Source organism: Salminus brasiliensis, chromosome 4, assembly GCF_030463535.1.
Source record: "Salminus brasiliensis chromosome 4, fSalBra1.hap2, whole genome shotgun sequence".
Taxonomy (NCBI): Eukaryota; Metazoa; Chordata; class Actinopteri; order Characiformes; family Bryconidae; genus Salminus; species Salminus brasiliensis.
Window position 1 is genome coordinate 28,415,933 of NC_132881.1, and position 25,950 is coordinate 28,441,882.

Sequence of the window (25,950 nt, forward strand, 5' to 3'; positions counted from 1 at the left end):
TAAATCTCATAACCTTGCTTAATCTCTATTAGGCATGACAGCCGAGCTCCGCAACTCTTCACTCCCCTGCCTGGCTGGGATGAGTGCTGGTGTTATGACTTAGATTATCCCCATGCCAACGTGCTTCTTATCACTCCGCACTGGCCAGAGCATAAGCTACGACCAAATTTAGACGCAAAGCCTCCCCGCCTCATATTTACTTAGATATTGAGAGCTAAGTGGAATGGAGAGGGAACATTAGAGGCCTGGAAGAATGTTGTATGAGCAAGTTTTGGAAAACTTGCAAAAGAGAAAGAGTAGTGCTCCTATTGGAACAGTCCAGCATTTTTCAACCTCACCGCCGTCAGCTGTGTCAGTATCATAGGGTAGTTTACCACAGACAAGCATCTGCCCATTGGCATTCTACAGGATTTCTGGTCTTTTTCCAGTTAGAAGAAGTGCCGAAATTACTGTCTGTGGAAACCGACCCTAAGCTACAGCTGTAGACTAACAAGTATACAGCTGTAGAAGCTAATGTGTAGAAATGATGATGAAGAACGTGTCTGTGAAACCTGGCTTGGTCTTATACTGGCCAGGAGAACGCTATGGAAGCTTTTTCAGGAACCTCACCCTTGGGTTCTCTGGCTCAGCCAACTGGTTAACTTTACACAATGGCAGCTTTGCTTCTTCTGTTGGTTCTTTCTTCCAGCTTTATGATGTTCTATCCTGCAGGTTTGGTATAGGGCATGTTCTCTCTCATTCTCAGGTCTCTGTTCAGGGGAACCACAGTGAGAACAGCGCTCTTGGTGTCCAAACTGTCTACACAGTGGAGTGGAGGATATTTCTCCTTCAGTCTTTTGGATTTTTCGGAACTTTGACGACAAACTCCATCGGGTCTTTGGCCTTGTTGCTGAAAGCCCGTCTTATGGCGTCCACTGCATGCTGATGTGTGACTCCCTGGAGGGATTCTCCATCAACCGACACAAGCTCAAATCCAGCCTACAGAGAGAGACACACACAAACACACACACACACACACACACACACACACACAGAAAAGGGGAGAAAGAGAGTGAGTTAAAGTGAGAGAGGGCTAAGTTCTGATTTGTTTTCACTCACTGGTTCCGCTGCTGCTCTTTTCTTCTATACTGACTGCACATGAATGGCTGCCTATTTCTGGCAGCACAGAGAGCGCATCTCAGAGGCACGACAGAAGAATACAGGATGAACGGCAGGTCAGACAGATGCTTCGGGCAGAAATCGCTGCTCGCTTCCTTTGTTCTCTTCCTTCAGTACCTGTGAATGAGCTCATCCAACCTGCCTCAGACACTGTGTATGTGCCTGTCCGCCAGAGAGAGCACTGCCAGGGCATTACATCAGCTCCTGTTATATTACTCCAGACGCAAGTGTTTTACCTGCAACAACAGTAACCAACAGCAGACACAACACAGGCGTGGAGGACTATGTGCTCACCAGGACACATTTTGTAAAATTTTGGTAAAGCTACCAAACACTACATGTGTGATTCCTTTTAAATACAGTGCTGTTGTGTTGACCAGACTATTGTTCATCAAAAACTCATTAGGGGGTAATGCTACATAAAAAGTTGGGAAAATACAGTACAACGGGAAAAAACATAAAACTAAAGGCCTATTCAAGTATGGACAAAAACGAATGCAATTTTTAACACTGCGGCTCCTTCACACCAAGTCTGACGTGTGTTTTGCCTTCTGTGCTCTGTTAACAGGGCTAGGAACTCGACAAACACTACTCTCATAAATGTCTCCTCTTTGTTTTTCTCTGCTCCCTGTCCCCTTTTGCTCTCTTTAATTTACCTTCCCTATGCGAGTGCTCATCAGCGAGGGAAGCATATATACACACACACACTAAAACACTGACACATCATCCTCGTGCAGTCCACCATGATTTCATGACTTCAAATAAGTTAATGTTAAAATCCAGAATTTTTCAGAAATGTTCAAACCCGAAGGTGAGAACAGTGAGAGAATGAGTGCCTGAGTCTCTCGCTACACACAAAGCAGTGACAGGGAGAAAGATGAGACAGAAGGAGAAGACTACAGTTACCACAATACCATGCAAAAGACATTGTGTAAAGCTTTCTGGGTAACATACACTCTTATGAGATCTCATTTACTCTAATACTGTATGTCATGTATTCTCTGTGCGCCTGCGTGCACCAAACACTGAACCCTGGTACAAATACACATTCCGTTACATTCCTAAAACACACAGCAGCTATAAGTTTTTAACAGAAAAGGTCAGACTGGCAGTCGCACTGAAAGACAATAGCGTTTTGCTAATTTCCAGTCCAAAGCCCATTTCTCTAACATTAAGACTATGGCTGCCCTCATGACTTATGTAGTGCATTATATAAGGAGTTGGGAAACCAACGATGGTGGATCAGGTACAAGCTTAAAAATAAAGGTGCTTTCAGTTGTTCTTTGACCAAATAAGAACCATATTATAGAGATGTGTGAGTATGAAGAACCTTTAAATAAGTTTCTTTCTTACCTCATTGCTTAATGTTAAGGTTCTTCACACTCACGCATCTGTTACAGAAATGCTTCTTTATAGAACCAAAAGTGGTTCTTCTTCACCATCCCTCAAAGAACCATTTGTAGCACATGTCCCCAAGCCTTTAAAGGGTGTTAATACATGAACATATATATAACAGAGTTATGAAGATGTTCCTGATGACTGATTATCCTCCTTTCACTGTCCTGCCACAGATATTGATGCAGCAATGCAGCTACACAGTCTCTCCCTGCTCACCGTGCTGATCCTGAACATCCAGCAGCTCTATAAATCTGACCTGCCCTCTCACCCTCTCCCCCAGAAACCTGCGTATTTACCCAGTGAAGAGGGAATTACCTTCACACTCAAACACACACGTGCAAAAGTTCTATTTAGGGCCACTTACTTATGTTTCCTGAAGGGAAAAATCTCATACAGTAATCAGCAACTGAGCTTCTCTCACACACACAAACACCCAACCAAGAACCGCCAGAACTGAAGGTGCTTCCCTTGCTGTAGCCGGGTACCAGGATGCATCTGTTTGGAAATGTCCTGGCAGCTATTCTCAGTGATTAGAGCTGTTTTCATAGCTGCACTTCAGTCAGCTAGAACAAAGCACTTTGTCTCCACAGAGCAGATGAATAAAAGCCTTAACAAGAACCTTCAACCACGACATTACAGATTGTCTTCTAAGATAAATATGAATATTGTTCATTTTTGGAGGATTCACATTTAAGTTTTTCACTGTCATAACTTAAGAACATACATGCCAGCTTGAGAGATCCATTTGAAATAGCTAATATCATCACTGTCATATACCGCTTTTCACATTTTCACAAAAGGTGAATATGGCAGTTCTCCAGATCTCAACCCCATAGAAAACATTTGGAGGGAGTTGAAAGTCCGTGTTGCCCGCCGACAGCCACAAAACATCACTGCTAGAGGAGATCTGCATGGAGGAATGGGCCAACATACCAGCAACGGTGTGTGCCAACCTTGTGAAGACTTACAGAAAACGTTTGACCTCTGTCATTGCCAACAAAGGATATATAACAAAGTATTGAGATGAACTTTTGTTATTGACCAAATACTTATTTTCCTCCATTATTTGCAAAACAATTCTTTAAAAATCAGACAATGTGATTTTCAGAAATTTTTTCTCATTTAGTCTCTCATAGTTGAGGTCTACCTATGATGTCAATTACAGGCCTCTCATCTTTTTAAGTGGGAGAACTTACACAATTGGTGAGTGACTAAATACTTTTTTTTCTGCACTGTGTATATATATATATATATATATATATATATATATATATATATATATATATATATATATAAGTGATCTGTTCTATCCTCTTTTTCCTGGTTAGGGTTACACTGGGTCCAGAGCCTACCAAAAATCATTGGGCACTAGTGAGGAATACCCCCTGGACAGGTAACCAGTCTATTGCAAGCATTCATACACACACTCACACCTTGGGGCATTTTAGCATGGCCAATTCACTTACCATATCCATTTTTTGTGAGGCAGGTGGAAACCTACATGGACACAGGGAGAACGCACCAAGCTCTCACAGACAGTCACCAGAGCAGGGATCGAACCCACAACCCCAGGCCCTTGGAGCTGTGTAACACACACGCTACCGGCAGCACCACCATGACACTGCAGTCCACCCTTCATTTATTTGTTAGCATTAGAAAACAAAACACACAGTGCTTTTCACCTTTCACCGTTCAAGTAATCTGAACCACTTTCAATAATGTTGAAGAATGGACTGGGGTGTGTTCGTCATTTTTGCTTGATTGCTTTTTCCAGTAAGAGCTTCTTGATCAGCTCCATATTCTTTTAGATGCACAAAAAGTTGTATTAAGTTAAGTTGTATTCCCCACTGTCTTAACTTCCAGTTTTGGAGGTCTACCAGGTCTTGCACAGTTGTTAGGAGTCCCACTTTGTCATTTTTTTTTTATCCTTATTTAAACTCCAGTTTTAGAAACTCATTTTCTTTCACTTTTTGTATTACGTCTGCCTGCAAGTGGATTATCTTATATCTAATCTCTTATATCTAATTATCTTTTAAAAATGAATACATTTGTACTTAATGTCTGTTTTGACTGAAATAATAAAGAAATGAACACTGGTCTCTAATGTTTACACAGTACCGTATATCAATAACTGAACAGTGAGCATTCTGTGGAGATTCATTTTAATTCTAATTATTTTTTTGTTATCATCATCCAGCACTTAAACTTCTCTCACACTTCCCTTTTGAGTTTAGCCCTGACATGAATTTCACCATGTTCGGATCCACTTACCCAAAAAGCAGCTCAAATGAAGCACTTAAGCAGCGGCAAAACCATTAAACTGAATGCAGTATAATCTGGTTTACCCCTTTAATGGCCATTTAAGAGCCACAGATTTGTTCAACCCCCCTGGGTCTGTATTTTCAGTGCCATTATATAGTACTTACAGCAACTCTGTGTTTATGGGTTGGTTTCAATATAAAGCGTGTGCTTTGTCATGCACTAAGTTCCTCATTAACACAAGAAAATCACACAGCATTTGTAGATCCCCAGGTCTTACAGACTCGATTACCAGAAGAAGTTCAACGTATCATGCTGTTTGATGTGTGTTGGGTATAGGAAGAAGTGCTTTTAGGCAGCAACAGTACCAGCAATCCACTGTGAACAGATTCATGATATTGTACAGTATTGGATGTCTTAATTAAAACTAAGGCAGCTAATAACCCTGAGTCATCTCCCTCAGTGGTTCCAAGAAAGAAGGAGAGAGAGAGGTGTTCCTGGAGGGACATCAAACAGGAGTGCAGTGAATAGCTTTGCAGAAAAAGAGGTGAAATCAGGAGGAGCATTTAGTGTACCTGGCAGAATTATATAAGGTACTTAACAGTCACATTGTGCATGAGTAACAATAAGAATGCCTTAATGGAAAATGCCTAGAGTGAGGGTTAAAGTAATATATGAGAAAATAGAAGTTCTACAACAACTAATAAAGTACTAAAACAACTGAAATATCAAAAGAACAGCAAACAAATAAAACACAGTAAGGCCTCTCCTTGTTTTTGTATTATTATCCTTTCTAACTGCAAAACATCCAATCTGTCATTTTATTTGCACCACAAATGTCTTAAAATTCTATTCATTACAATACACTTCCACATGAAATGTCTAAACGCAAACCCATTTGTAAATGAAAGATTAATAACAGCAGCTTAGATATCCTATATCCTATATCCCAGCTATAGAATGTACCTATAGACCTCAAAGCATCTCATTAGTGATAATGGCATTTTGCCTTTCATCTCTTACAATCCCAGTTCTATTACACCAACACTCTACTTAAAACTAAACTAAAGCTGCTTCAAATGGTTCTTTGAGTGATGCTTTCAGTGAAGTACTATTTTGATTAAATAAAGAGAAAAAAAGAGAAACCCCTTTTAAAGGGTTTAAATGAATCAGTGTGAAGGTTATTTACCACTTTAAAGGTTCTTCTTTACAAAAATGATTCTTTATGGAAATTAAAGTTCATAGTACTCCAATGGCTCTGCTCAAACAACCCCTTGTAGCAACTTTAATTTCAAGAATGTTATGCCTATTATTCTGTAACTACAGAATTATTCTGGAAATATAGAAGCGTGCAAAAAAAAACCAAAAAAACATCTGGACCCAGCAGTGGGTCCTGGGATTGTTCATGTGCTTGAGAGAAAGAAAGAAGGTGATCATAAACAGCGCATCATGCATCATAAACAAAATCCCCAAATGTCCATTGTTACTATGCAACACTGGGCCCTGGCTACTGCTGGACTTCTCCCAGCCTTCTGTGTTTATACTTATGCGATAAAAGGTTTGGGCCTGCAGACCCCAAAGGTGTGGCAGGAGCCAGTTCAGGCTGGCCTGTGTCTGCTGCATTGATAACACACTTATCAGCAGGACGTGAGAGCCAGGAAGTGTGTTAAGAGTGAGGTCCAATAACTCACACTTCCCCTACACTCAGACACTGGGACAACTGCCGAGTGCAGCCCTGATAGCAGCTCATAACATGGTATAGCCTTGAGGTGTGACAACCACTGCTATGTGTTAAAACACACACACACTTTGCTATCATACAATGTCAGAATGTAGTGTCAAATACAATATATACTGCTTCCATAGGATTTAGGAGGGTAAGTAGTAGCCAGGTGCTGCTAATTAAATGTTCTTGCCTAATTAATCATCAGCAAGTGTGACTACCTCTATAAAAGCAGATGTTTGCTGGTCTGGAGCATTCAACACAATGCCAAGGAGGAAAGACATCAGCAATAACCTTAGGCAAACAACTGTTGTTTTCCATCAATCTGTGAAGGGTTATTAAAACAATGTCCTTTGGACAGACAGGATCAAAGTGGAGATGTTTGGCTTCACTGCATAGCGTCATGTTTGGCAATCATTGAACACCTCTGTGTACTAAGTATTCTAGAGTCAAAAGTGAGGCCATCTATTCAAAGGTTTGGCCGATACTGGATCATGCAACAGGACAATGATCCCAAACACACCAGCAAATCTACAACAGAATGGCTAAACATCCAGACCCAACCCAACTGCATCTTAATTTCAATCTTAACCTCAAATACACTTAATTTCGCTAGTTTACCTACCTTACCTTCAAAAACTCTTCTTTAACTCAACCTGGTCAACCCACTGATTTAATATTTTTCATGTCCATATTTCCTCTGAAGTCTTTTTATTTTAAACAATGAATTATAAATACAATCTCCCAGAGTCCTCCTTTTTATATTTACAATTAAGGTCCTCCATGCGTACTTCTGGCATTTTGTGGGAGAAATCACATCTGATTCATCCAACCAGCAGAGAATGGATTTGAAAATATACAGTTTTGCATATAAATGTAATTGAAATATTTTCATATACAACAAAGTACTCAGACATTTTGAACTCAGTCATAATGTGTATCTGGTGTAACTTAACTAATAACTTTAAAGACCAGTTATTCACATAGCTGACAAGCATTACAACAGGCCTGATTGTCAATTAAAACTGCCATTATGTTTATATACCAGACATATTCTGGAATCAAAAAAAGAAGAAGCTGAAGATGCAAAGAGAGTGGCCTCTACAACAGGATAATGATCCTAAACACAACAATGACATACACAATGGACTACACCAGGAGGTGCAAGCTGAAGATTTTGCCATGGCCCTCACAGTCCCCCAACTTAAACATTAATGAAAATCTGTGGATAGACCTCAAAAGATGGCCCAATAATCTCGTAGCTGGTTACAAAAAGCTTTTATGAACTGTGATACTTGCCAAAGGGCATATTACTAAGTAATGACCATGCAAAGTGCCCAAATATTTGCTTTTTATTATTTTGAAACTTTAAAGGTTGGAAATAAAAAGTAATCCTGTTTAAATATTAAAGAAATGTGTCATCTTTAACTTTATTACCTTATCAGGTAATCTTTGACTTGCTTAGCTAGTCTTTGTAACAGAAAGTTTGACCAGGGGTGCCACATTTTTTGTATGCCACTGTATATTTAATCTTTCCCCTTTAGGTCTTGTCACATGCAGGAGGTGAGAGGAGCAGGTGAAAACCGAACAACATGAAGCTGGACACTGGATCTTCTAAGTGAGTGCAACATGAGTCTCTCAGAACAGAGCAGGGAAGTGCCGTCATCCGATAGGCTGTCATCAAAGCAGAGATACACACCCACACACCCATGCGCTTGGGATTCCGAGGGGTTTGACCTAGCTTCCAGGGTCACTGCGGTGGCACTGCTGGTATCAGATACTTTCGGTAACCTTTAGTAACTTCCAGTGACCTTACCCCAAGCACCCAACCTCACTTTATTTGTGGATTATGTGAGCTAATATGTTGCTATTATGCTGGCATGTCAGGTATGACTGTACTGAAGTTCACTTTATGTCCACAGGCCAAGCCAAGCAAAAAGCTTTCAACGTGTGGTTTCTATGGTGTGGGAATGTTATTAAGTATAATGGCAGTTCAGGGGAACTGTGGAGGTCAAGATCAACCCTGGAAGGCCAAGAACTGCCTGTATGCTGGTAAGACAAGCAACTCCAACCACAATATGACTACCAGAACCTGTTAGAAGGATAAGATGAGTCAAGAGTGGTGGTGTACCTTTCCACTGCAGCATTGCTTGCGCACACACAACCGTCATGCAAGTGTTATAAGAGGGAAGTCTTACCAATGACCTTGACACAAAACTCAATATTTGAAGTACACCACAAAACATCTTAAGAAATCAGATAATTTGATGAAGCCAAAATTAAACTCTTTGGCCACAATCAGCAAAGGTATCATTAGCAAGATAAATGAACCTTGTCAGCTGTGAAGAATGGGGTGCTTTGGGGTGGGCATTGGCAACATTGCACAGGTAAAGGGAAGATACCTCAAAATCCACACAGACTACCAGAAACCTTTAGAATGACTCTCACAGCCTCCTGACCTGAACAACATAGGAATTTATGCTGTGCATGCAAGATCACCCACAAATAGCTCATAGCTAGAGGCCTTCTGCAAAGAAGAGTGCGAAAAAATTCAACTTAAGAATTGAAATACTTCTAACTGGCTGCATAAAGCATTTGTGTCCAGACGTTTCCGAAGGCCACATTAAAGATTTAGATTTTTGTTTTATATGTTATGGAAGACAGAATAACTGTGCAACTGTGTCATCTGGCCATGCCTTTGTAAACAAGTATATCATATAGCCAGTAAAAACTTGGGGAGTAGTGGTACACAAGGACGCATGGAAAAGTGTTTTAGAGAAAGTCAGGCATATCAGCATTCTTGGAAAGAAAAAATGCTATTGCTTGGAGGACCAGTCACAGTGCAGTACATTATCTGGCCTGGTCAGTGTAAGCTCATCAATCATGGACAAGCTGTGCCACTTAAGCCTAGGAAAATGCGTCTGAGCTCAGCTCACATGTCACTGAGTGGCACTAATAACCACAACAGCCTACATCTCAACAGAAAGTCAAAAGGCCATTACTGGATCCATCAACTTACAGCTTGGGTCTTAACTGTCAAGATTGAAAAAACTAATAAAGCACATCCATTCAATAATGGTAGACATCAATGTATTGAATTACCATTCTATATATTAACCCCTTAACACAGCAAGGCTTATTACATTCTAAGGCATATTACTAAGTAACTACAGGGATCTCTGTACACATTGGTGGGGCTATTCTTAGGCAATAGAATACAGATACAGATTACTTTAGCTCTTCATCAGTGGTGGGGTTTAGACCACTGGACCATTCTTGGCCAGATATTTTTTTGGCTGGTGGGCGGTTCTTGACCTAATAGTGGCACTGACATGTTTACAGAGCTTAACAATGCTGCTGTACCACTTGTACCAGAAGAACACTACCATGCCACTATCATTAAGTGTCTATCACCCAAATGAGATCTGGTCAGTAAAGGTTCTGGTCAGTAGTGGCCCCTTTACAATGATGAATATAGAGGGTGGATGACATGTTATCCAGCAACAGACATGCTACAGTAACTGTATACCAACAAAATGCACCTATGTTAGGTGTCTCGAAACGTCCACTGAATGTAGTTACAAAAGGTGTGTTTGTTATAAACGGACAAAGCGGTGCTTTACTATTTATTAAGATTGGAAAAAAAGCTTTGAGTGAAAGTCATACTAAAGAGGAGCAAACTGAGAGATGACACCCATATCAGGTAGATGTAGCTCTGAAGCAGGCGCCATATAGTGCAATGTGATAGTCTCATTAGGGCCTGTGGTGCGTGTAGTACTAGATGAGATAGCAAATGAAGTGGGCCCAGTACCTTCAGCACCTCACTAGTGGAGGCAGCTCCTCCTGGAAATATCTTCTCAATCTTCACCACTGGCTGAACCTTAGACTCCATCCCGCCTGAGATGCTTATACCTGCCACAAGCAGAAAAGGGACAAACACTCTATGACAGTGCTTCAATCTGAAAATAAAGCTTTTCCAAGGTCCAAAAGTCAATTGTAATGCTGCTGCTTATCATGTTGCTCCCCCAGATATGTGCCAGCTCATTCCTAAATTATCCCCAACCTATAATTAAATGCTTACTGTAGCAGTATTTAAATGTGTGCAGAAAATGGAGGCTTTGAATCCAAGCCATCTTTATTTGAAAGCATGTTTGATCCCTTCATTTCCAGGGATTGAGCAAAACCTGCTCTGATTGCATGGCTGAGCTGCTTAGAGTAAATAATACAATACAGCAGGAAAGTAATGACTGCCTGCTTCTGTTCCACATAGTAGAGTACTGCTGTGAACCAGAGCAGTGTTTCTTATTGGAGGAGATTATGTTTCATTGAGGCTTTCTCATAATGACATCCGTCCATTGGCTGTCCAGAGCCACAGCAGACCTCACAATGATGGCCCATATTTTTTTCTCTGAGACACACCAAGGACAGAAATTGTGGGGTGCTGACAAGATCAACCTCAGTAACATAAAAACCTTTATTTTTAAAACGTATGTATTTACATTTTTAGCAGATATGTAATGAGATGAAAAATCTTTTGACTTTGCCATCCCATTTATTCTATTGGAATATGCTGATTGCATTGGGTGCCTGACTGACCCCTAGCGGTGAGCTAGAGTACTGGGGTTGTCCTGTTGTTTGTGTGAATACTTTACTCTATCATGCTCCCAATGAGCATATATGCTTACTGAGCACTTTATTAGGAATTTGTGTACACCTACACCTTAAAACAGTCAATTATTTGGCAGCAGTGCAATGTATATAATCATGCAGATACGGGCCAGCGGCTTAAGATGATGTTTACATTAAGCAAATGAACAGGGGAAAATGTGGGCTCAGTGAATTGGAGTGAATCATGACTGTTGATAGTAGACAAGCTGGTTGGAGAACTGCTGATCTCCAGTGGTCTTCAATCAACAGTCTCTACAGTTTACAAACAATGCCAAGATAAAGAAGAAATATTCAGAGAAAAGCAGTTCTGTGGACAGTCATGCCTGCAACGGAGAAAGGCCAGACTAGTTGAAGCTGACAGAAAGTCTACGGTTATTCAGATAACCACTCTGTACAATGGTGGCGAGCAGAAAAGTATCTCAAAATGCACAACACGTTGAACACGTTGAGGTGGATGGCCTACAACAGTACAAGTCCATCTCAGGTTCCATTTATGTCAGCCAAGAACAGAAAGCTGTGGCTGCAGGGGGCACAGGCTCAATTAAACTGGACAGTTGAAGGTTAAAAAACATTGTCTGGTCTGATGGATCTTAATTTCTGCTGAGGTCAGTAGTATGTGCCAATAGCATTATCCAATATGCAATTCATGGACCCAAACTGTCTTGTGTCTACAGTCCAGGCTGCCCTAGGTTTTCAACATATTGCCACAAAAAAATGAGAACAAAAGTACACCCAACCCATCATCATTATAGTGTTCCTAATAAAGTGCTCGGTGACTGTAAATAACATGTCAATAATGTTGGCATAGTTTAATGTATACATTTATTTGCTGCTGTTTAATGACACAGTCTGACATGATTTAAAATACCTATATATACTCACCCAGGGACTGTTTGGTCTTGGAAATGGAGACAGTGGTCAGCTCATACTCCAGCCCTGACAGGTTTTGACCGTTCGCAGAAAATCCAGTGTGTCCATTCACCTGTTCTCTCCCCACAGTGTCCAGCTCAGTGTCTGCCCCAAACACCTGTGTCAGTGGTGTTCTGTTCCGCCTGTGTGCGCTCATCACTGTGTACTTAACTTCTCTTCCATTCGCAGCTCTGCCATGGCCGTTCCTGTAAGGCGACCTCCCCCGCTCCGGTGTGGTTTCACCCCTATATGAGTACTCCTCCCGGTGTGCAGTCCGGGATGAATCATTGCTCTGTCTTTGTGGGGAGCGCCCGTGCCGCTCTGTGCCATGAGGGGACTCGCTGAGAAGCCAGTTGGGCCGAGCAGGACTTAAGGAGTGCTGGCGGAGAGAGCCTGAGATGTAGCTGTCCACTGGTACGTCCAGCAGAGGAGTGAAGGCCCGAGGCGGGGGCAGACGGCCGGTAGGGAGAGTGGCCAGCCTCAGCCTCTCCAACTCCTCCACCAACTGCCGATCCCGTTCCACATCCTGAACAGCCTGCAGCTGGAAACCTCCTCTGTAGTCTTCAGGGGGGTGGGACAGAACCATTCAGGTGTGCGTCAGTTATTGATATGATTACAAATATACCGCAAACTACAGTTTAAAATTCTCAATCATGTGTCGTATTTATCATTTTGGGTTATTTTATTCAATAGCCTACACCAGGGCTGGTCCTGAAGATCTACCACCCTGGAGAGAGTTCAGATCCAATACAGCTGACTCTAATGTTCAGTTGCTACTAAAGGCCTTCATTATCTGGATCAGGTGTGTTCGATTCAGGGTGGAGCTAAACTCTGCAGGGTGGTGGATCTCCAGGACCAGGATTGAGCAGCACTGGCATTCTCAGGGTAGATGCAGTTAAAACATGCAGTGCAGCCTTTTATTAGTCAGACTATTCGAGGTAGGTAAACATAGATTAGTCCATAACTACCAAACAGAGCTTTCCTATCATTTTATGACTTTTTATTGGTGGTAACACATGTGACACCAAAATAATGATGCTGTCTCAATACTGTTTAACTGCACCCTCGCAAATTTCTATTTACCACACCTGCGTTATACAAGTGCCACTCAGAGGACAGGGAGATGAGGAAACAACAAGCAATGGATCAAAACACACTGGAAAATGAGTCACAGTTGAAAAAGCTGCACTTTTGCAGAGAGGATGAGCTGGCTCTCGTGTATTATATGTAAATAGATATAATGACTTATTTTAGAGGAAGCAATACAAGGAAATATAAACATAATACAGGACCACCACAGAGCAGGTATTATTTGAATGGTGGGTCATTCTCAGTACTGCAGTGACACTCACGTGGTGGCGGTGGTGTGTTAATGTGTATTGTGCTAGTACGAGTGTTGCGCTGGTAAACACCGATGCTGGACTTCTATGACAACTGATGATGGACCAGACAATGACCAACACAAACTGTGCAGCAACAAATGAGCTTCTGTCTCTGACTTTAAATCTATATGGTGGACCAACTAGGTAGGAGTGTCTAACAGAGTGCACAGTAAATGGACACAGCACTCAAGCAGCACTGCTGCATCTGATCCACTTGAACCAGTGCAACACACACTACTAACACACTGCCACCATGTCTCAGGGTCACGGCAGTGCTGAGAATGACCCTCCACTCAAACAACAACTTCTCTGTGGTGGTCCAGTGGGGCCCTGGCCATTGAAGAACAAGATGAAAGAAGGCTAACAAAGTAGGCAGAGAAACGGATGGACTACAGTCCGTAATTACAGAACAGCAAAGTGCTCTTAAATGGGAAGTGGAGCTGATATCATGGACAATCAGTGTAGATACAAGGTTTTAATGAAGTGGCTGTTTCATATATTATAAATATGTGCCAAGTATTTGATTACATCTATTTATACATTAGTTTATTACTTTATATTATATGTAAATATGTGATCATTTATCAGATTTCTGAATTTATTAATATATCTGATTTATTACGACCTTTCAAACATCTTGGTTTGATCCAGTTTCTTAGACTGAAGAATCTTTTGTACCTCAGCCATAGAAACACATATTTAAACAACTGTCACTGGACGATCATACATGCAGTTGATGCAGTCTCTCATGCATACATTCTTTCATGTATAGTACAAAACAAGATTCAAACCATTCATATACACAGAGTGAGCTGTGATGCTGGGGTGCACACACACACACACACACTCACGCATGCACACAACCTCGCTCGGATTTCAGGGGCCTCCGCCACAGAGAGGTTTGAATTACTCCTCTGTGTCCAGTACAATGGACAAAAAGGACTAGCAATAAGCTCCAGACCTGCGTGGGCAGTCTTCGAAGGTTAAACAATGCAGAGAGCCTTTCTTGTGTTTCCGAAATGATTCCCATTCAAGGCTCAGAGGCCCAGAGCGAAGGCGCTGGCTCACCGCTGCCAAGCCCAGCATCAGTTGCCTCCCGCCTTGCTTAGGTCAGGGGCCCAGAGGTCACAGCAGGGTTCAGCCGCAGAAGGAAACTGACATGGCAGGGTCCAGCTGTCCATTTCCACAGGCAGTGATGTGTGACCTTGGTCAGGCAGTGATGCAGCTTTGTCATCCCATGAATGACTTTCGATTCTGTACGAGAGAGGGAGGGCCACGGTATGACAGACAGGGCTTACAGGGTTTAAGAGAGACTGGGATTGCGTACACGCATGCGTGTGGGTGTGTGTGTGCTCACATGTGTTTGGGCGGGGAGGATTAAATGTCAGAAACAGGATATTTGCAGTGTACGTTTGTAGCTCTTACAGTCAGACATTCATTTCAGGATATGAAATGACTGGAGCAGGAAGGAGGAGTGTGAGGCTGGTGGTTATATAATTCCCCAGTGGGATCAGAGAGCGCATGCCACACAGTGAGGAAGATGAGTGCGGATCAAAGAGAAAGGGATGGTACACGTGCATACACACAGGCACACACTCACTCAGAGCCAGCTCAGAAAGGGTTACCTGGGATAGGCGTTATGAGATGGCGCCGTGGGGTTCCACCATGACGAGGGGAGTGCAGGGCCGGAGAACGCACTAAGGACGCACACACACAAAGGCATTCAGAAAAGAATATTTCTGCTCAAACACTATTCACACGGTATTCACACATGTGCTTTTCATTTAATCTGCTCTTTGACAACAGTGGAGATTTTGGAGATTAGTAACAATAAAAGACAACATGTACCAAAGATGCACATTTCTGTGGATGTATGTAGAGTAATCTATAGGGGAACCAATACAGTATTCTTACAATCTCTATTTTTCTTGGAAAGCATCAGTACATCTTACCTGATTTTCATAAAACTTGAGAAATAAACCAGTGACAATAACTTTCTGAAATGAGAATGAATGTTGTCTGAGCACTTTTACAGCACAGAAGATGATTTTCTTACCAGAGCGGCTTTTTAAAATGTCGTAGGCCTCCAGTTCAAAAGGCATGACCATGCTGTCAAACCGGCCCAAGTCTGTAGGGGGGATGATCATTCTAGACATACAAATGTTTTAAAGAGAGATAAGCTAGCATCACAACAACAGTAAGAAGGCCCATATGTAACATATCTGGCAGAACAGAACAAGACCAGAAGCCCAAGGTCACCCAGCACAATCCAACCTTCCCTCTCCTCCTGACCTGATCTCTCTCAGGAGCAGTAGCTTCTCAGGCCTGTCGAGGATGGCCAGTAGGGGGCGCACCAGATCCTCAACCACCCGCTCTGCCAAAAACTACAGAACAGGGGGAGAAAGGGGTTGTTACTGGTGTCACTTGAAGTACCTAATTTAAGTTCAAATTATCTATTAAGGTCTGAACAAAACTTCACCACAGGTACAGCAAGAGTATGTGAACCAGAACAACTGTAGAATAACAGCAGTTCTGAGAGAGACTTTGGATATTTATGTTTTATGTGAATCGCAGACTCCGTTCTGGCCTACTATGGCCTTGAGGAGGGATATTTTTGGGTATACATAGTGCTGAATATTGATAAATATAGTACTGTGTTTAAGTAATAATGGTCTAGTATTATAGGTGAGTGATAATGACTGCTAATATTTTATGAGAGCTACACAGATCAGATGATCTGGAACACTTGATCCTAATCATAAATGGAAAGGCATATCCTTTCTTCTGAGAGCAGCCAGACGGCACATCGATCCCTTATGAAGCCCAAGCAAGATACAGGAGATTTACTATCCTTGGCAGGCTGCTCTGTCTGCACCCATGTCAAGGATATAGGATATGTCATGTTTAGGACAGTCATAAATGAGCAAGTTCAAGTCACGGTTAATGTTAGTAAGAACAAAAGCATGGTGAAATTTGATCATTTGTAGTGTAGCAATATAAATATATGGCTTCCAAAAGAAAAGAAGCATAAGGACAACTTCGAAGTACTGCTGATTACATTTGGCATTAAAGTGTGTAAAGTGTGGCTTTCCACATGGCTCACTCAGTTAGCTCATGCTTACCCTACTGCAGTGCCTCATGACTGCTGCCACCTCATCCTCAGTCAGCAGTTTGCGAGCCATGTCCTCCACCATGGCCATGGTCTCAGGACTGGGCATGGGCGCAGGCTCCCACACCCCAGCACGCGTCTCTCTGGGAGAGCTCAGGAGGCTAATGATGGGACGACTACGCTCCTTACCTAAGTATGTGACAGCAGGAATTAATTACAGTGCCAGGAAATGCCCCGGAGACTCCCTGTCTTTGGTGGCACTGTTGAGAACAACCTGAGAGGGTTTAAATGTTCAGCATGTCTTAGTTACATCCAGTAATCTGACTGAGCTAGCTATTACACATGAAAGACACAGGAGCTCACTGCAATTTCAATAAACAGGTTAATAAACCTGACAATAATACTTAACAAAAACAACAACTATGATAATAATAATAATGATATTTCATCATCACTACTACCACCATTGTCATTATTATCATTATATTAACCCACTCATGTCCAGCAACTACATTTTCAAGACACAACAATACCACAATATGTTTTGGTGTTTTTGTATAGTTATGGCTGGGTCTCACAGTACCCATTCACTTTTTATTATTACTTAATTCCATCAATTCACAAATAAATAGGCCTGTTCTATTCTTTTTAGTTCAGTGTGACCAAAACACTTTCTTAAATTTGAACATTTTAGCCATGTTGTTTGATCAGTGCTCTTTTAAAAGCTCACAAAACATATAGATCAAAGAAATGTAACCATGCAGATGTCATGTGTTCTGTAACTTAATTATACATAATAAAATAGTAATATTTAACAACAGGGACTACAAGTTACATATTTCACATTGTATCCACTATACTCAAATTTGGACATAAGTGTACAAATAAGCTGTTAATAGCACAGCCAGTCAGAAATAACTAACTAGAAATGTAAGAAATGGCAGAATTTGTTTTTTTACAGTTTCAAACTACAGTTCCTCATCTAACAACACTGTCACAATACTGGCTTCTAAAACCACAGGAACTACAACACATCAAATATACACATTTTACCCCATCTCCTGCTTCTAGATCCAAACTTGTGCTCTGAATTCGCAAGAACAAAATGGACAAAAAATGAGTGATTAGCAGAGCTTTGTTAATACATTTCAAAGCCTGAAGAAGCCCAATTGTTGCATTCTGGCTTGATTGTGTTAAAGATGGTGAACGCCTAACTCATCATTAGCTGAGCAGAACTGTTGGGGCTGGACTCAAGGCCACTCCACAGGAATTACTGCATAATTAACAGCAAAGCAGCTCTCTCTGAGCCAGTCTCTGTAAGCCCTCATTATGCTGCCAGCTTTCAAGTGCAAATGCAACCGCCTCCTCTGCAACTGGCCTCTCCAGCAGCCTCGCACTCACTCATCACAACAAGCCTGTTCAGTTAGCAAAGGGCAGTTGAGTTGAAAATGAAAAAGCGTGTATGAGTGAATGCACGTGGGAAAGTGTGTATAAATATTGGATGTATTTTAGATTTCAGAAAAAGACACAAAAAAGTGATGCGCTGAATTAGCTTGATTGAAATGTTTCCACATAAAGTAAATATTACATCAACAAAATGTCTTTTATTTCATTTACTTTTGCCAATCAATGCATTTTACACATGTCATGTGGAAAAGATGTACACATTTGAATTATGTAAATCGTTCAGTTAGTATTTTGCTTAAGTTCTAGGTATTAACCAGGTAAGTGTGAGGTACAAACTAAAAAAATACTGTCTTAATTAGTTCAGGTCAAATTTTGGGACCAAGAACAAATAAAGTAGCCAGGACAGTGTGAGCAAATTACACTAAAATATGTAACAGGTTCTACTTATTAAACTGACAAAGGATATAGTAAAACATCCTATAACTGGATCCACATTTGAAGTAATAATGTGAACAAATGTACAATAAATTCACTGCATGCCTTACTTTTAAACAGGAAAGCAAATTAGACAAAAATGCATATAGAAGGGATTCATTCTTTCCTCTACCAGTGAAATCTCTGGCTACAACACAATCCCATATCATGATCAATCCACCCTTTCTTTTCATGAAATACGCCACCCTTTTTCTTCAATCATAACTTTGCTCATTGCAGTCAAAAAGTTAGATTCTAACTTTATCAGCTCAGAGGGCTTCCAAAGTCCTGATGAAGCAGGAAAGGTTTTCTTCTAATGACTCTCATATAAAGGTCATATTATATAGTAGAACAGTGCACCACCTCTCAAGAGACTTCTAAATCTGTCTAAAAGTGTGTTTCTTAAAGCCAGTTTTTATATTTACAGAGTGCAGTTTTTCTAAAGTTTTTAAGTTTCCTGACACTTTTCTAATGATGTTTATAAACAAGCTATAACTCTAGCAAGCTAATTAAGTCTGAGACTTTGGTAAAAGCTACACTATATGCACAAACGTATCGCACACCTCTTAATCCCTCCTAGATTTTCCACCATCAACTGTGAGTGGTATTATTGAAAAGTGGAAGAGTTTATGAACCACAGTCACTAGACCATGTGAAGCGTCCTGTGACTAAAAGTGGCCAATGCTCTGTAGACTCAAGTACCAAACTTGCTGTTAGAGCTGCAAAGGGGGACCAACTCCTTATTAAGGTCTATGGATTTAGAATAGCTCCTGTAGGTGTAATGTGTAGGTGTCTCAATACTTTTTATCATAGAGTGCATCTGAGAACTCAAATCTCTTGGGGTGCACACTGTGCTCCTTTTTTAAAACTAATACACCAACCGTGAATAACAATGTTTAAGAAAATGTCTCATCTTTAACTTTTGGAGATCAGTTCATCTTCTACTCACTTAACTATTCCCAGTAACAGGGTGCTCAAACTTTTGCATGCCAGATACTGTAAATAAATCTGCTACTAATATCTGTAATTGTAAGATATGTTCTATTGTTCTTTATCAGAATAGATAATAGCTGGCAGTGCAAACTGCCTCAGAACGATCTGTCATGTTACCTAAAATAATTACTAAGCAGAAGAGCTTTTACCTCACTCACAGGTTAATACATAGAACTGAGAAGACTGCAACTTAGAAGTTTTTTCCCCCATAGTTTGCTGTATATAGACACTCACCCCGCTCACTATGTGTAGGTGATTTAGATCGTCCTCTGCGTTTGTCTCCTGTGCCTGTATCCTTCCTGTCCCTAGAAGCAGACCTGTCCCTCTTGCGGCCGCTTTTAAACAGCAGACTGACGAAGGTCTTGGAGCGCTGTAGAGTACTGCCTGCGGGCTCAACCTTCTCTGTCTGCTGCTGTTTCTTCTTCTTCCGTTTGTCCTCTGCTCAACATCATAACAACACAAACACACATAAAAGCCAGTTTAGATATGAGATGAAGAGAATATTCGTTTATAGATACCTTTAGAGACAACTGGAAAAGTAGCAAATAATAAATATGGAACGGATTCCATATCCAACAGCAGAAATAAATATGGTGTATTGTGAAAGGAGCAATAAACCAGCAGTGTGCTAAAGGCATTGGCTACAGTATCAGTCATTCATCGTAGCTGCACGAGGTGCCAAGACTGGAAAATAAAACCGGGTGACATATGCATCGTTCAGCCCATATTGAGCATTCATTCCTTATGGTGTCGGATTCTCTCCTTGCAACATTAATCTTCCATAGTGAAATCCCACTCAGTAATACTCATGTATCATGCACTACACAAAGCGGGTTTACATATTCATAGGCTATAGAAGGGCACTCACAAAAGGGTTCTTAAAGAGTGCATGAAGGAGATCTGGGAATACACACGTTTTGTCTTGGGGGCCAAAGTGCACTGTTTGCAATATTTAAAATGTATATATATATATATATATATATATCATTGGACTAAAACCATTTTAAATACTTTTCTTTCACTGTGTGACGGGGTGGTGTTATGGGTTACTTGCTGGTGGAGCAAAGCAAATATTCCTACCGGATAACTTTGGCCTGCAGGACCACATTTTGGGCAGCTCTTTGTTTAGCTATTTTTGCTTTCTGAAGACCCATGCCCACACAGCAAAATGCTACAAAAATACTGTGTAAGCTGAGGCACTGTAAAATGCCTCAAAAGCAATTTCATAAGGTCATAAATTTAAATTTCATCATACATCAGAGTAATAGGATAAAATGTCAAACACCTGCCAGATCTGAGCTCCAAGTCATTTCACTTCACTCACTTATCAGACCCTGGAAACTGTCTCTGTGATTAAAAACTGATACAAAAGCTCTACATTTGTCTAACGGTTTAGTGCCAAATACATCCATCCCATCCCAGTTCATCTTGCAACTGATAAGGATTTCCCTGCGGGGGCAAACTGAATAACTCCAAAGTGGTTAAACCTCAATCTTTTTAAACAGTGGCCTGCACGTGACAACCTTGCACAATAGCGTGACTAAGCACTGCAAGAGATTAGCATAGCCATTTGTAGGTCACTTCACTAAACATTCAGGGTGAAACCCCAAGGCCATAATGGGTTTACCTACTACGTCAAGGACTCTTATAAACTGCTCTGTGTGTAACACTGAGAATGATGACACTGACATCACTCAAATATATAGTTCATTAATTAAGCAAGCAGAGGCTGCCCTTGTAAGTGTTATGCTGCTGTAGAAAAAAATGCAGTAACTTGAACTGCAGTTTTGGCCAAAATTGAGAAATAATAGAAACTTTGGGTCTGAGGTTCTTCTAATCTTGATAACACTGCCTAAGGTTCTGCTTTATCATGCTACAAGTGCTCTATATTAAAGACAAAAACAAGTGGAGTAACATATTTGACTCAATAGCACCATAACAGAGGTTTTTCTCAGTTACACAGTTTCATGGGTGTAATTACTGGTCTTGGTAAGTCATCTTCCATTCTCAACCTCTAATTAGAACTACCCATAACACACGAATCTACCAGTGCTAAGAGGGTGAAAGGTAGCATGCTGTGTAGCATGTAGAGTGTTATTAAATCAACCTCTGCATCTTTTCTTCATTATTGGACAGTTAAACAGGCTTGGAGAAGAGCACTAACTGCCAGTTCTGCTACATCAAGGCCATTAGTGCTCACTGGTACTCTGCTACATATGGCAGCGGCATCACTGGAGATCAAACCGCCAGATCGACCCAGATCGACCCAGATCGAGACTGTTCCAAATTGAACAATAGTAAACTTACAAGAAAGTACATCACATAGGGTTCACTATTTTATGTTCTCACATATTCCTTTCCTTTGCCCAATTTCCTTTTAGTTACCTTTTACCTTTACTAAATAATATTATTCTTAATAAAATACTGTACCTGAGATAGTTATGTGGCTCTGTGATCGGCGGATGGGTTTGCGAGGCTTGCTGAGAGCCATTAGCACTGCAGTTTTCGGAGAGTCCAGAACCTCCTTGTCTCCTGCAGAAAACGTCCTCGTCCGAGCCCGGCCGCTCTTATCAAAACTCCCAGTCCGGATCACCGTATCCTTCAACAGAACAGTCTCACCAACCGTCCGACTAGTGTCCATGGAGATGACCCTGCTAGGTCGGGGTGATGCATCCGGCTCCAGAGGGTCAGTCTGGATGGCGGTCTCTGTCCGGTCAGAACTGGGTCTGCGTGAACGATCCTCAGTGGAGATACAGACGTCCACCATCTCTGAGCCGAACGCAGGTGGAAACATGACCTGAGACAGGCCACTGAGGGAGCTGACAGGTGTTCCAGACGAGAGAGAAGAGGTGGAGGAGTAGGAGTCTGATCCCAGAGAGGAGGATGGCTGTCCACCATTAGCCACTGAAAGAATAGAGACAGAGAACAACAGAGAGAGCAAGACAAAGTCAAGGAAGAGTTGAACTTCAGCAAAGGTAGATTTATGTTCGACTGAAAGTAGTGGAATAAATAAGAAATACCTAAAAACAAACTTTTTTTCATTTAGTAAACACCAACACTGTTCAGTGTTTACACAGTTTACTCTCCAATTATATATATTTCCCCCTTATTTATCTACAAGCTAGTTCTACCCCTACCTCAGAGTGCTACCAGAGCTGGGAAGGTGGAGGCTGTCTCTGAGTAACTTGAAACACCATTGCATCTTTTCAAAGTGCTGTTAACACAATGTAATTGGACAACATATATATATATATATATATATATATATATATATATATATATATATATATATATATATATATTGCAAATAGAAAGCAAACCTCTCCATCCTGTAAGCCTTGTAACCTAAATACCGTGGACAACCTTGATGTGAGAAACGTACCCATTACTCACAGAATTTGAACCTAGCACTAATCCCAGGCTATTTCTAGACTCACATTAAATGCAAAGTAGGAACTGTGAATACTGTGAAAAACCTTGCTGAGGTCACTCAGTGCTCTCCTTCTAATCTCCGTATGGACTGTGCTGGTATGTAGTTAGTCCTCAAATGAAGAGCCAAATCTCCCTTTCAAAAGTGAGAACCAATGGTGCAGGCATTTATTTTTGTAATATATGAAACAAATAAATAAAATAATAATTATAAATGTAATCAAATTCATCTGGATTACAAAAAACACTGTGATATTTTGTGCTGCCATATTTTATTTTAAAGGCTAAAGTGTTTGAATATACCAGTAAACCGTGCTGGATCAATTGTGAACATGGAAGCTGCAACCCGCCACTCAGGCACTGCCTAGACAAGGCCTTCTCTCAACATTTAGTGTCAAAGGAAAAAGGGCTCTTGTGAGAAGAGGCCAACAATTACTTTGAAGGAGCTACAAAGTTCAGTGGCTGAGACTGGAGTGAAGGTGTACCAGTCAACAATATAATAAAGAACTCTGGATACCAGAGGAAGCTAGAAAGAAGCCAGTACTAGAAACATCTAGAGATTACCAGAAAGCATGCCAACCAAAATGTGGGGCAAGGTTATGTGGCAAGTTGAGACAAAATGTATGCCTTTTGACCAAAATTCAAAATGCTATGTGTGGAGCAAACCTAACACATACTATTCTTCAACACCATCTCAGTAGGTAAACATGGTCAGGACACACTGTGAGGATGCGAAGAAGAGTGAAATGTTGGATGCATGGTGACAAAAATAGAAAGATACTGCAAGACAACCTGCATCAGTCTCTTACAAAATGTAGCTACAGTGTGAACGATTAACAGCATACTGCAGCAGAATGTGGATACTTGGACATTTATTACCCAGACATTTCTGACGAGTGGAATACTTTTGCAAGGCACTGTGAACAAATGATGTCCGCAGAGGATTTACATACGTTTATTGAGCCAGCTGTATTCTGCTACCATCTCCTTATAAGCAGGATATCTCCCAGCCTCCTGTTTTAATAGAAGAAAGACAAAAATAGCTTACAATTCACAACATAACAGTCAGCAACTGTGTAACATGCATATGTGGAGTAGGAAGAGTGGAAGTTTTCGATAGAAGCCCAAGAAACAACATAATTAAAGTAAAATATTAAAATAAATTAAATTAAAACATTCAGCTACTTGTTGCACCCATTGCAGACACAGATGCACAAATGCACACATCCAGCTTGTCTAGTCCCTGTAGAGAAGTTCTGCCAATAGAATAGGACTAATCTGGAGCAGATAAACATGAACCTACTGGCACCATGCCTTATACCAGGCCTGGGTTAGAGGGTATAAACCCCCCAGCATAGAGCTTTGGAGCAGTGGAACTGCATTTTCTGAAATGATGGTGCCTAAACCAAAATGTTTGGCATGAGTTGGGGATAAGGTGAGATGGTGATCATCCAACATCTTGACCTGACTAACGCTCTTGTTGATGAATGCAATCAAATCTTCACAGCAAAATCTAGTAGAAAGCCTCTCCTGGACAGTAGAGACAGTTACTCCAACAAAAGCAGGAACAACTCTCTTTTAGTAACCTTGATTTCAGAAGTAACAATAAATGAGTAGATGTCCCAATACTTTTGTCTGTAAGGCATGTGTTTATTCAACATTTATATCCAATCAATTAGAACAGACATCAGCTCTGACATTACATATAAAAACACCCTCTCAGATTTGTTGTTGAGAGCGCTATAAAATTTTCCATGGGCAGCACATGGAAATCAACTAAAGCTTTAATGTCAAATTCAAGAATGGGTCTAGATCATCTTTGATCTTAATCATCCCTCATAACCTGGTTACAGAACCACCAGGGGCTTGATTCAGCACTACGCCACAGAGGTGAAGCATGCTAAGGAAAGGCCATAAAAAAGATGCTTTCTGCTGATTATAACCTGATCCCAGTGGCCTGGTGAATAATGCACGTCCCCTGGCTGTTTTTCACAGGCGGAACCCGAGCCCCCCCTGAGTAAAGTGAGCAAGCAGGAATGTGAAGACTAAATGCCATCTGTCTGCTTTGCTATTCTGTCTCATTGCTGGGCTCAAAAGGAAGCTGTGTTCTTTAACACACAGTACAATAGTAAATGCGCCTCAGCACTAAGATAAATCATTCGATACATGCTTGTGTTATCTAAATTAAGCAGCATATACATGCATCTCTGAAATTGCAGCTTTTCAGAAGAGGGGAAAACCTTCTTGACTTTCAATGGACAGATAGATAGATATTATTTTTGGGCCACTTCTGTTGATCCATTCATCATGCCACAATTTAAAGAACATATTTGCAGTAAGATTTTAAAGGCTGACCACATTAGTGGACTAAGGCACTGCCACTATGACAGAGAATCACTGGCATCTGCTAGGCAATGCTGGATACATGGTGCTTTTCTGCGAGTGCAATAGTTGCCCAGTGACATTGCATTGGAGACAGTTCAAAAAGAGGCACAGACTAGTTGAGCATGTTTCATGAGGCATGTGCCAGTCCTCACCGGGAGCATTGCATGTGAAGGGGGAAGAGTACTAAGGAGTGGGTTGGATAATTGACTAAAATCTCAATTTTTGCTTCTTGATATCATTTATTTAACACAATTTTATGATGACCAATAAAAATTTACTAAAAATTACAAAATTACTTGGATTACCATTGAAAGTTAAGAAGGTTTTTTTATTCTACCATCTTAAGTTGTTTTGAGATTTTCGCAATGACACAACAACATATTTGTGGCATTAACTGAGGCAGTACTAGCTTGGGAATAATGCCATACCACACATATTTTAGCCCTTTGTTGCAATGCCAACATTCATCAGCTACTAAATCTTTGAGCTGTGTAAACTACTTCTGAGCCAAAAGATTTTTAATATGTCTTTTTAACAATGGTTTGAAGACAAAACTCTTCATACTACTTTTTCATACTACATCTTTGGAAATTATTCACATTAATATCTAACACTAAGCATAGCGTTGTAAGACGCATTGGTTGTGTTGTTAAGAT

At 40.9% G+C, this 25,950-nt stretch overlaps 1 protein-coding gene across 1 annotated transcript in view; it reads right to left on the minus strand.

The window, feature by feature from the left end:
* Positions 1-349: 349 nt before the first annotated feature.
* Positions 350-25,950, minus strand: part of pdzd7a (PDZ domain containing 7a) — a 28,486-nt gene continuing 2,885 nt past the window's right edge. Inside the window, exons 6-15 of the mRNA XM_072677867.1 lie at positions 23,863-23,923; positions 21,911-22,384; positions 19,715-19,918; positions 16,620-16,795; positions 15,790-15,881; positions 15,554-15,645; positions 15,123-15,194; positions 12,089-12,676; positions 10,350-10,450; positions 350-978 (exon numbers count right to left, since the gene is read on the minus strand). Of these exons, the coding sequence (XP_072533968.1) occupies positions 829-978; positions 10,350-10,450; positions 12,089-12,676; positions 15,123-15,194; positions 15,554-15,645; positions 15,790-15,881; positions 16,620-16,795; positions 19,715-19,918; positions 21,911-22,384; positions 23,863-23,923 (2,010 nt within the window). The 3' untranslated portion in view covers positions 350-828. The remainder of the gene's footprint in view (positions 979-10,349; positions 10,451-12,088; positions 12,677-15,122; positions 15,195-15,553; positions 15,646-15,789; positions 15,882-16,619; positions 16,796-19,714; positions 19,919-21,910; positions 22,385-23,862; positions 23,924-25,950) is intronic.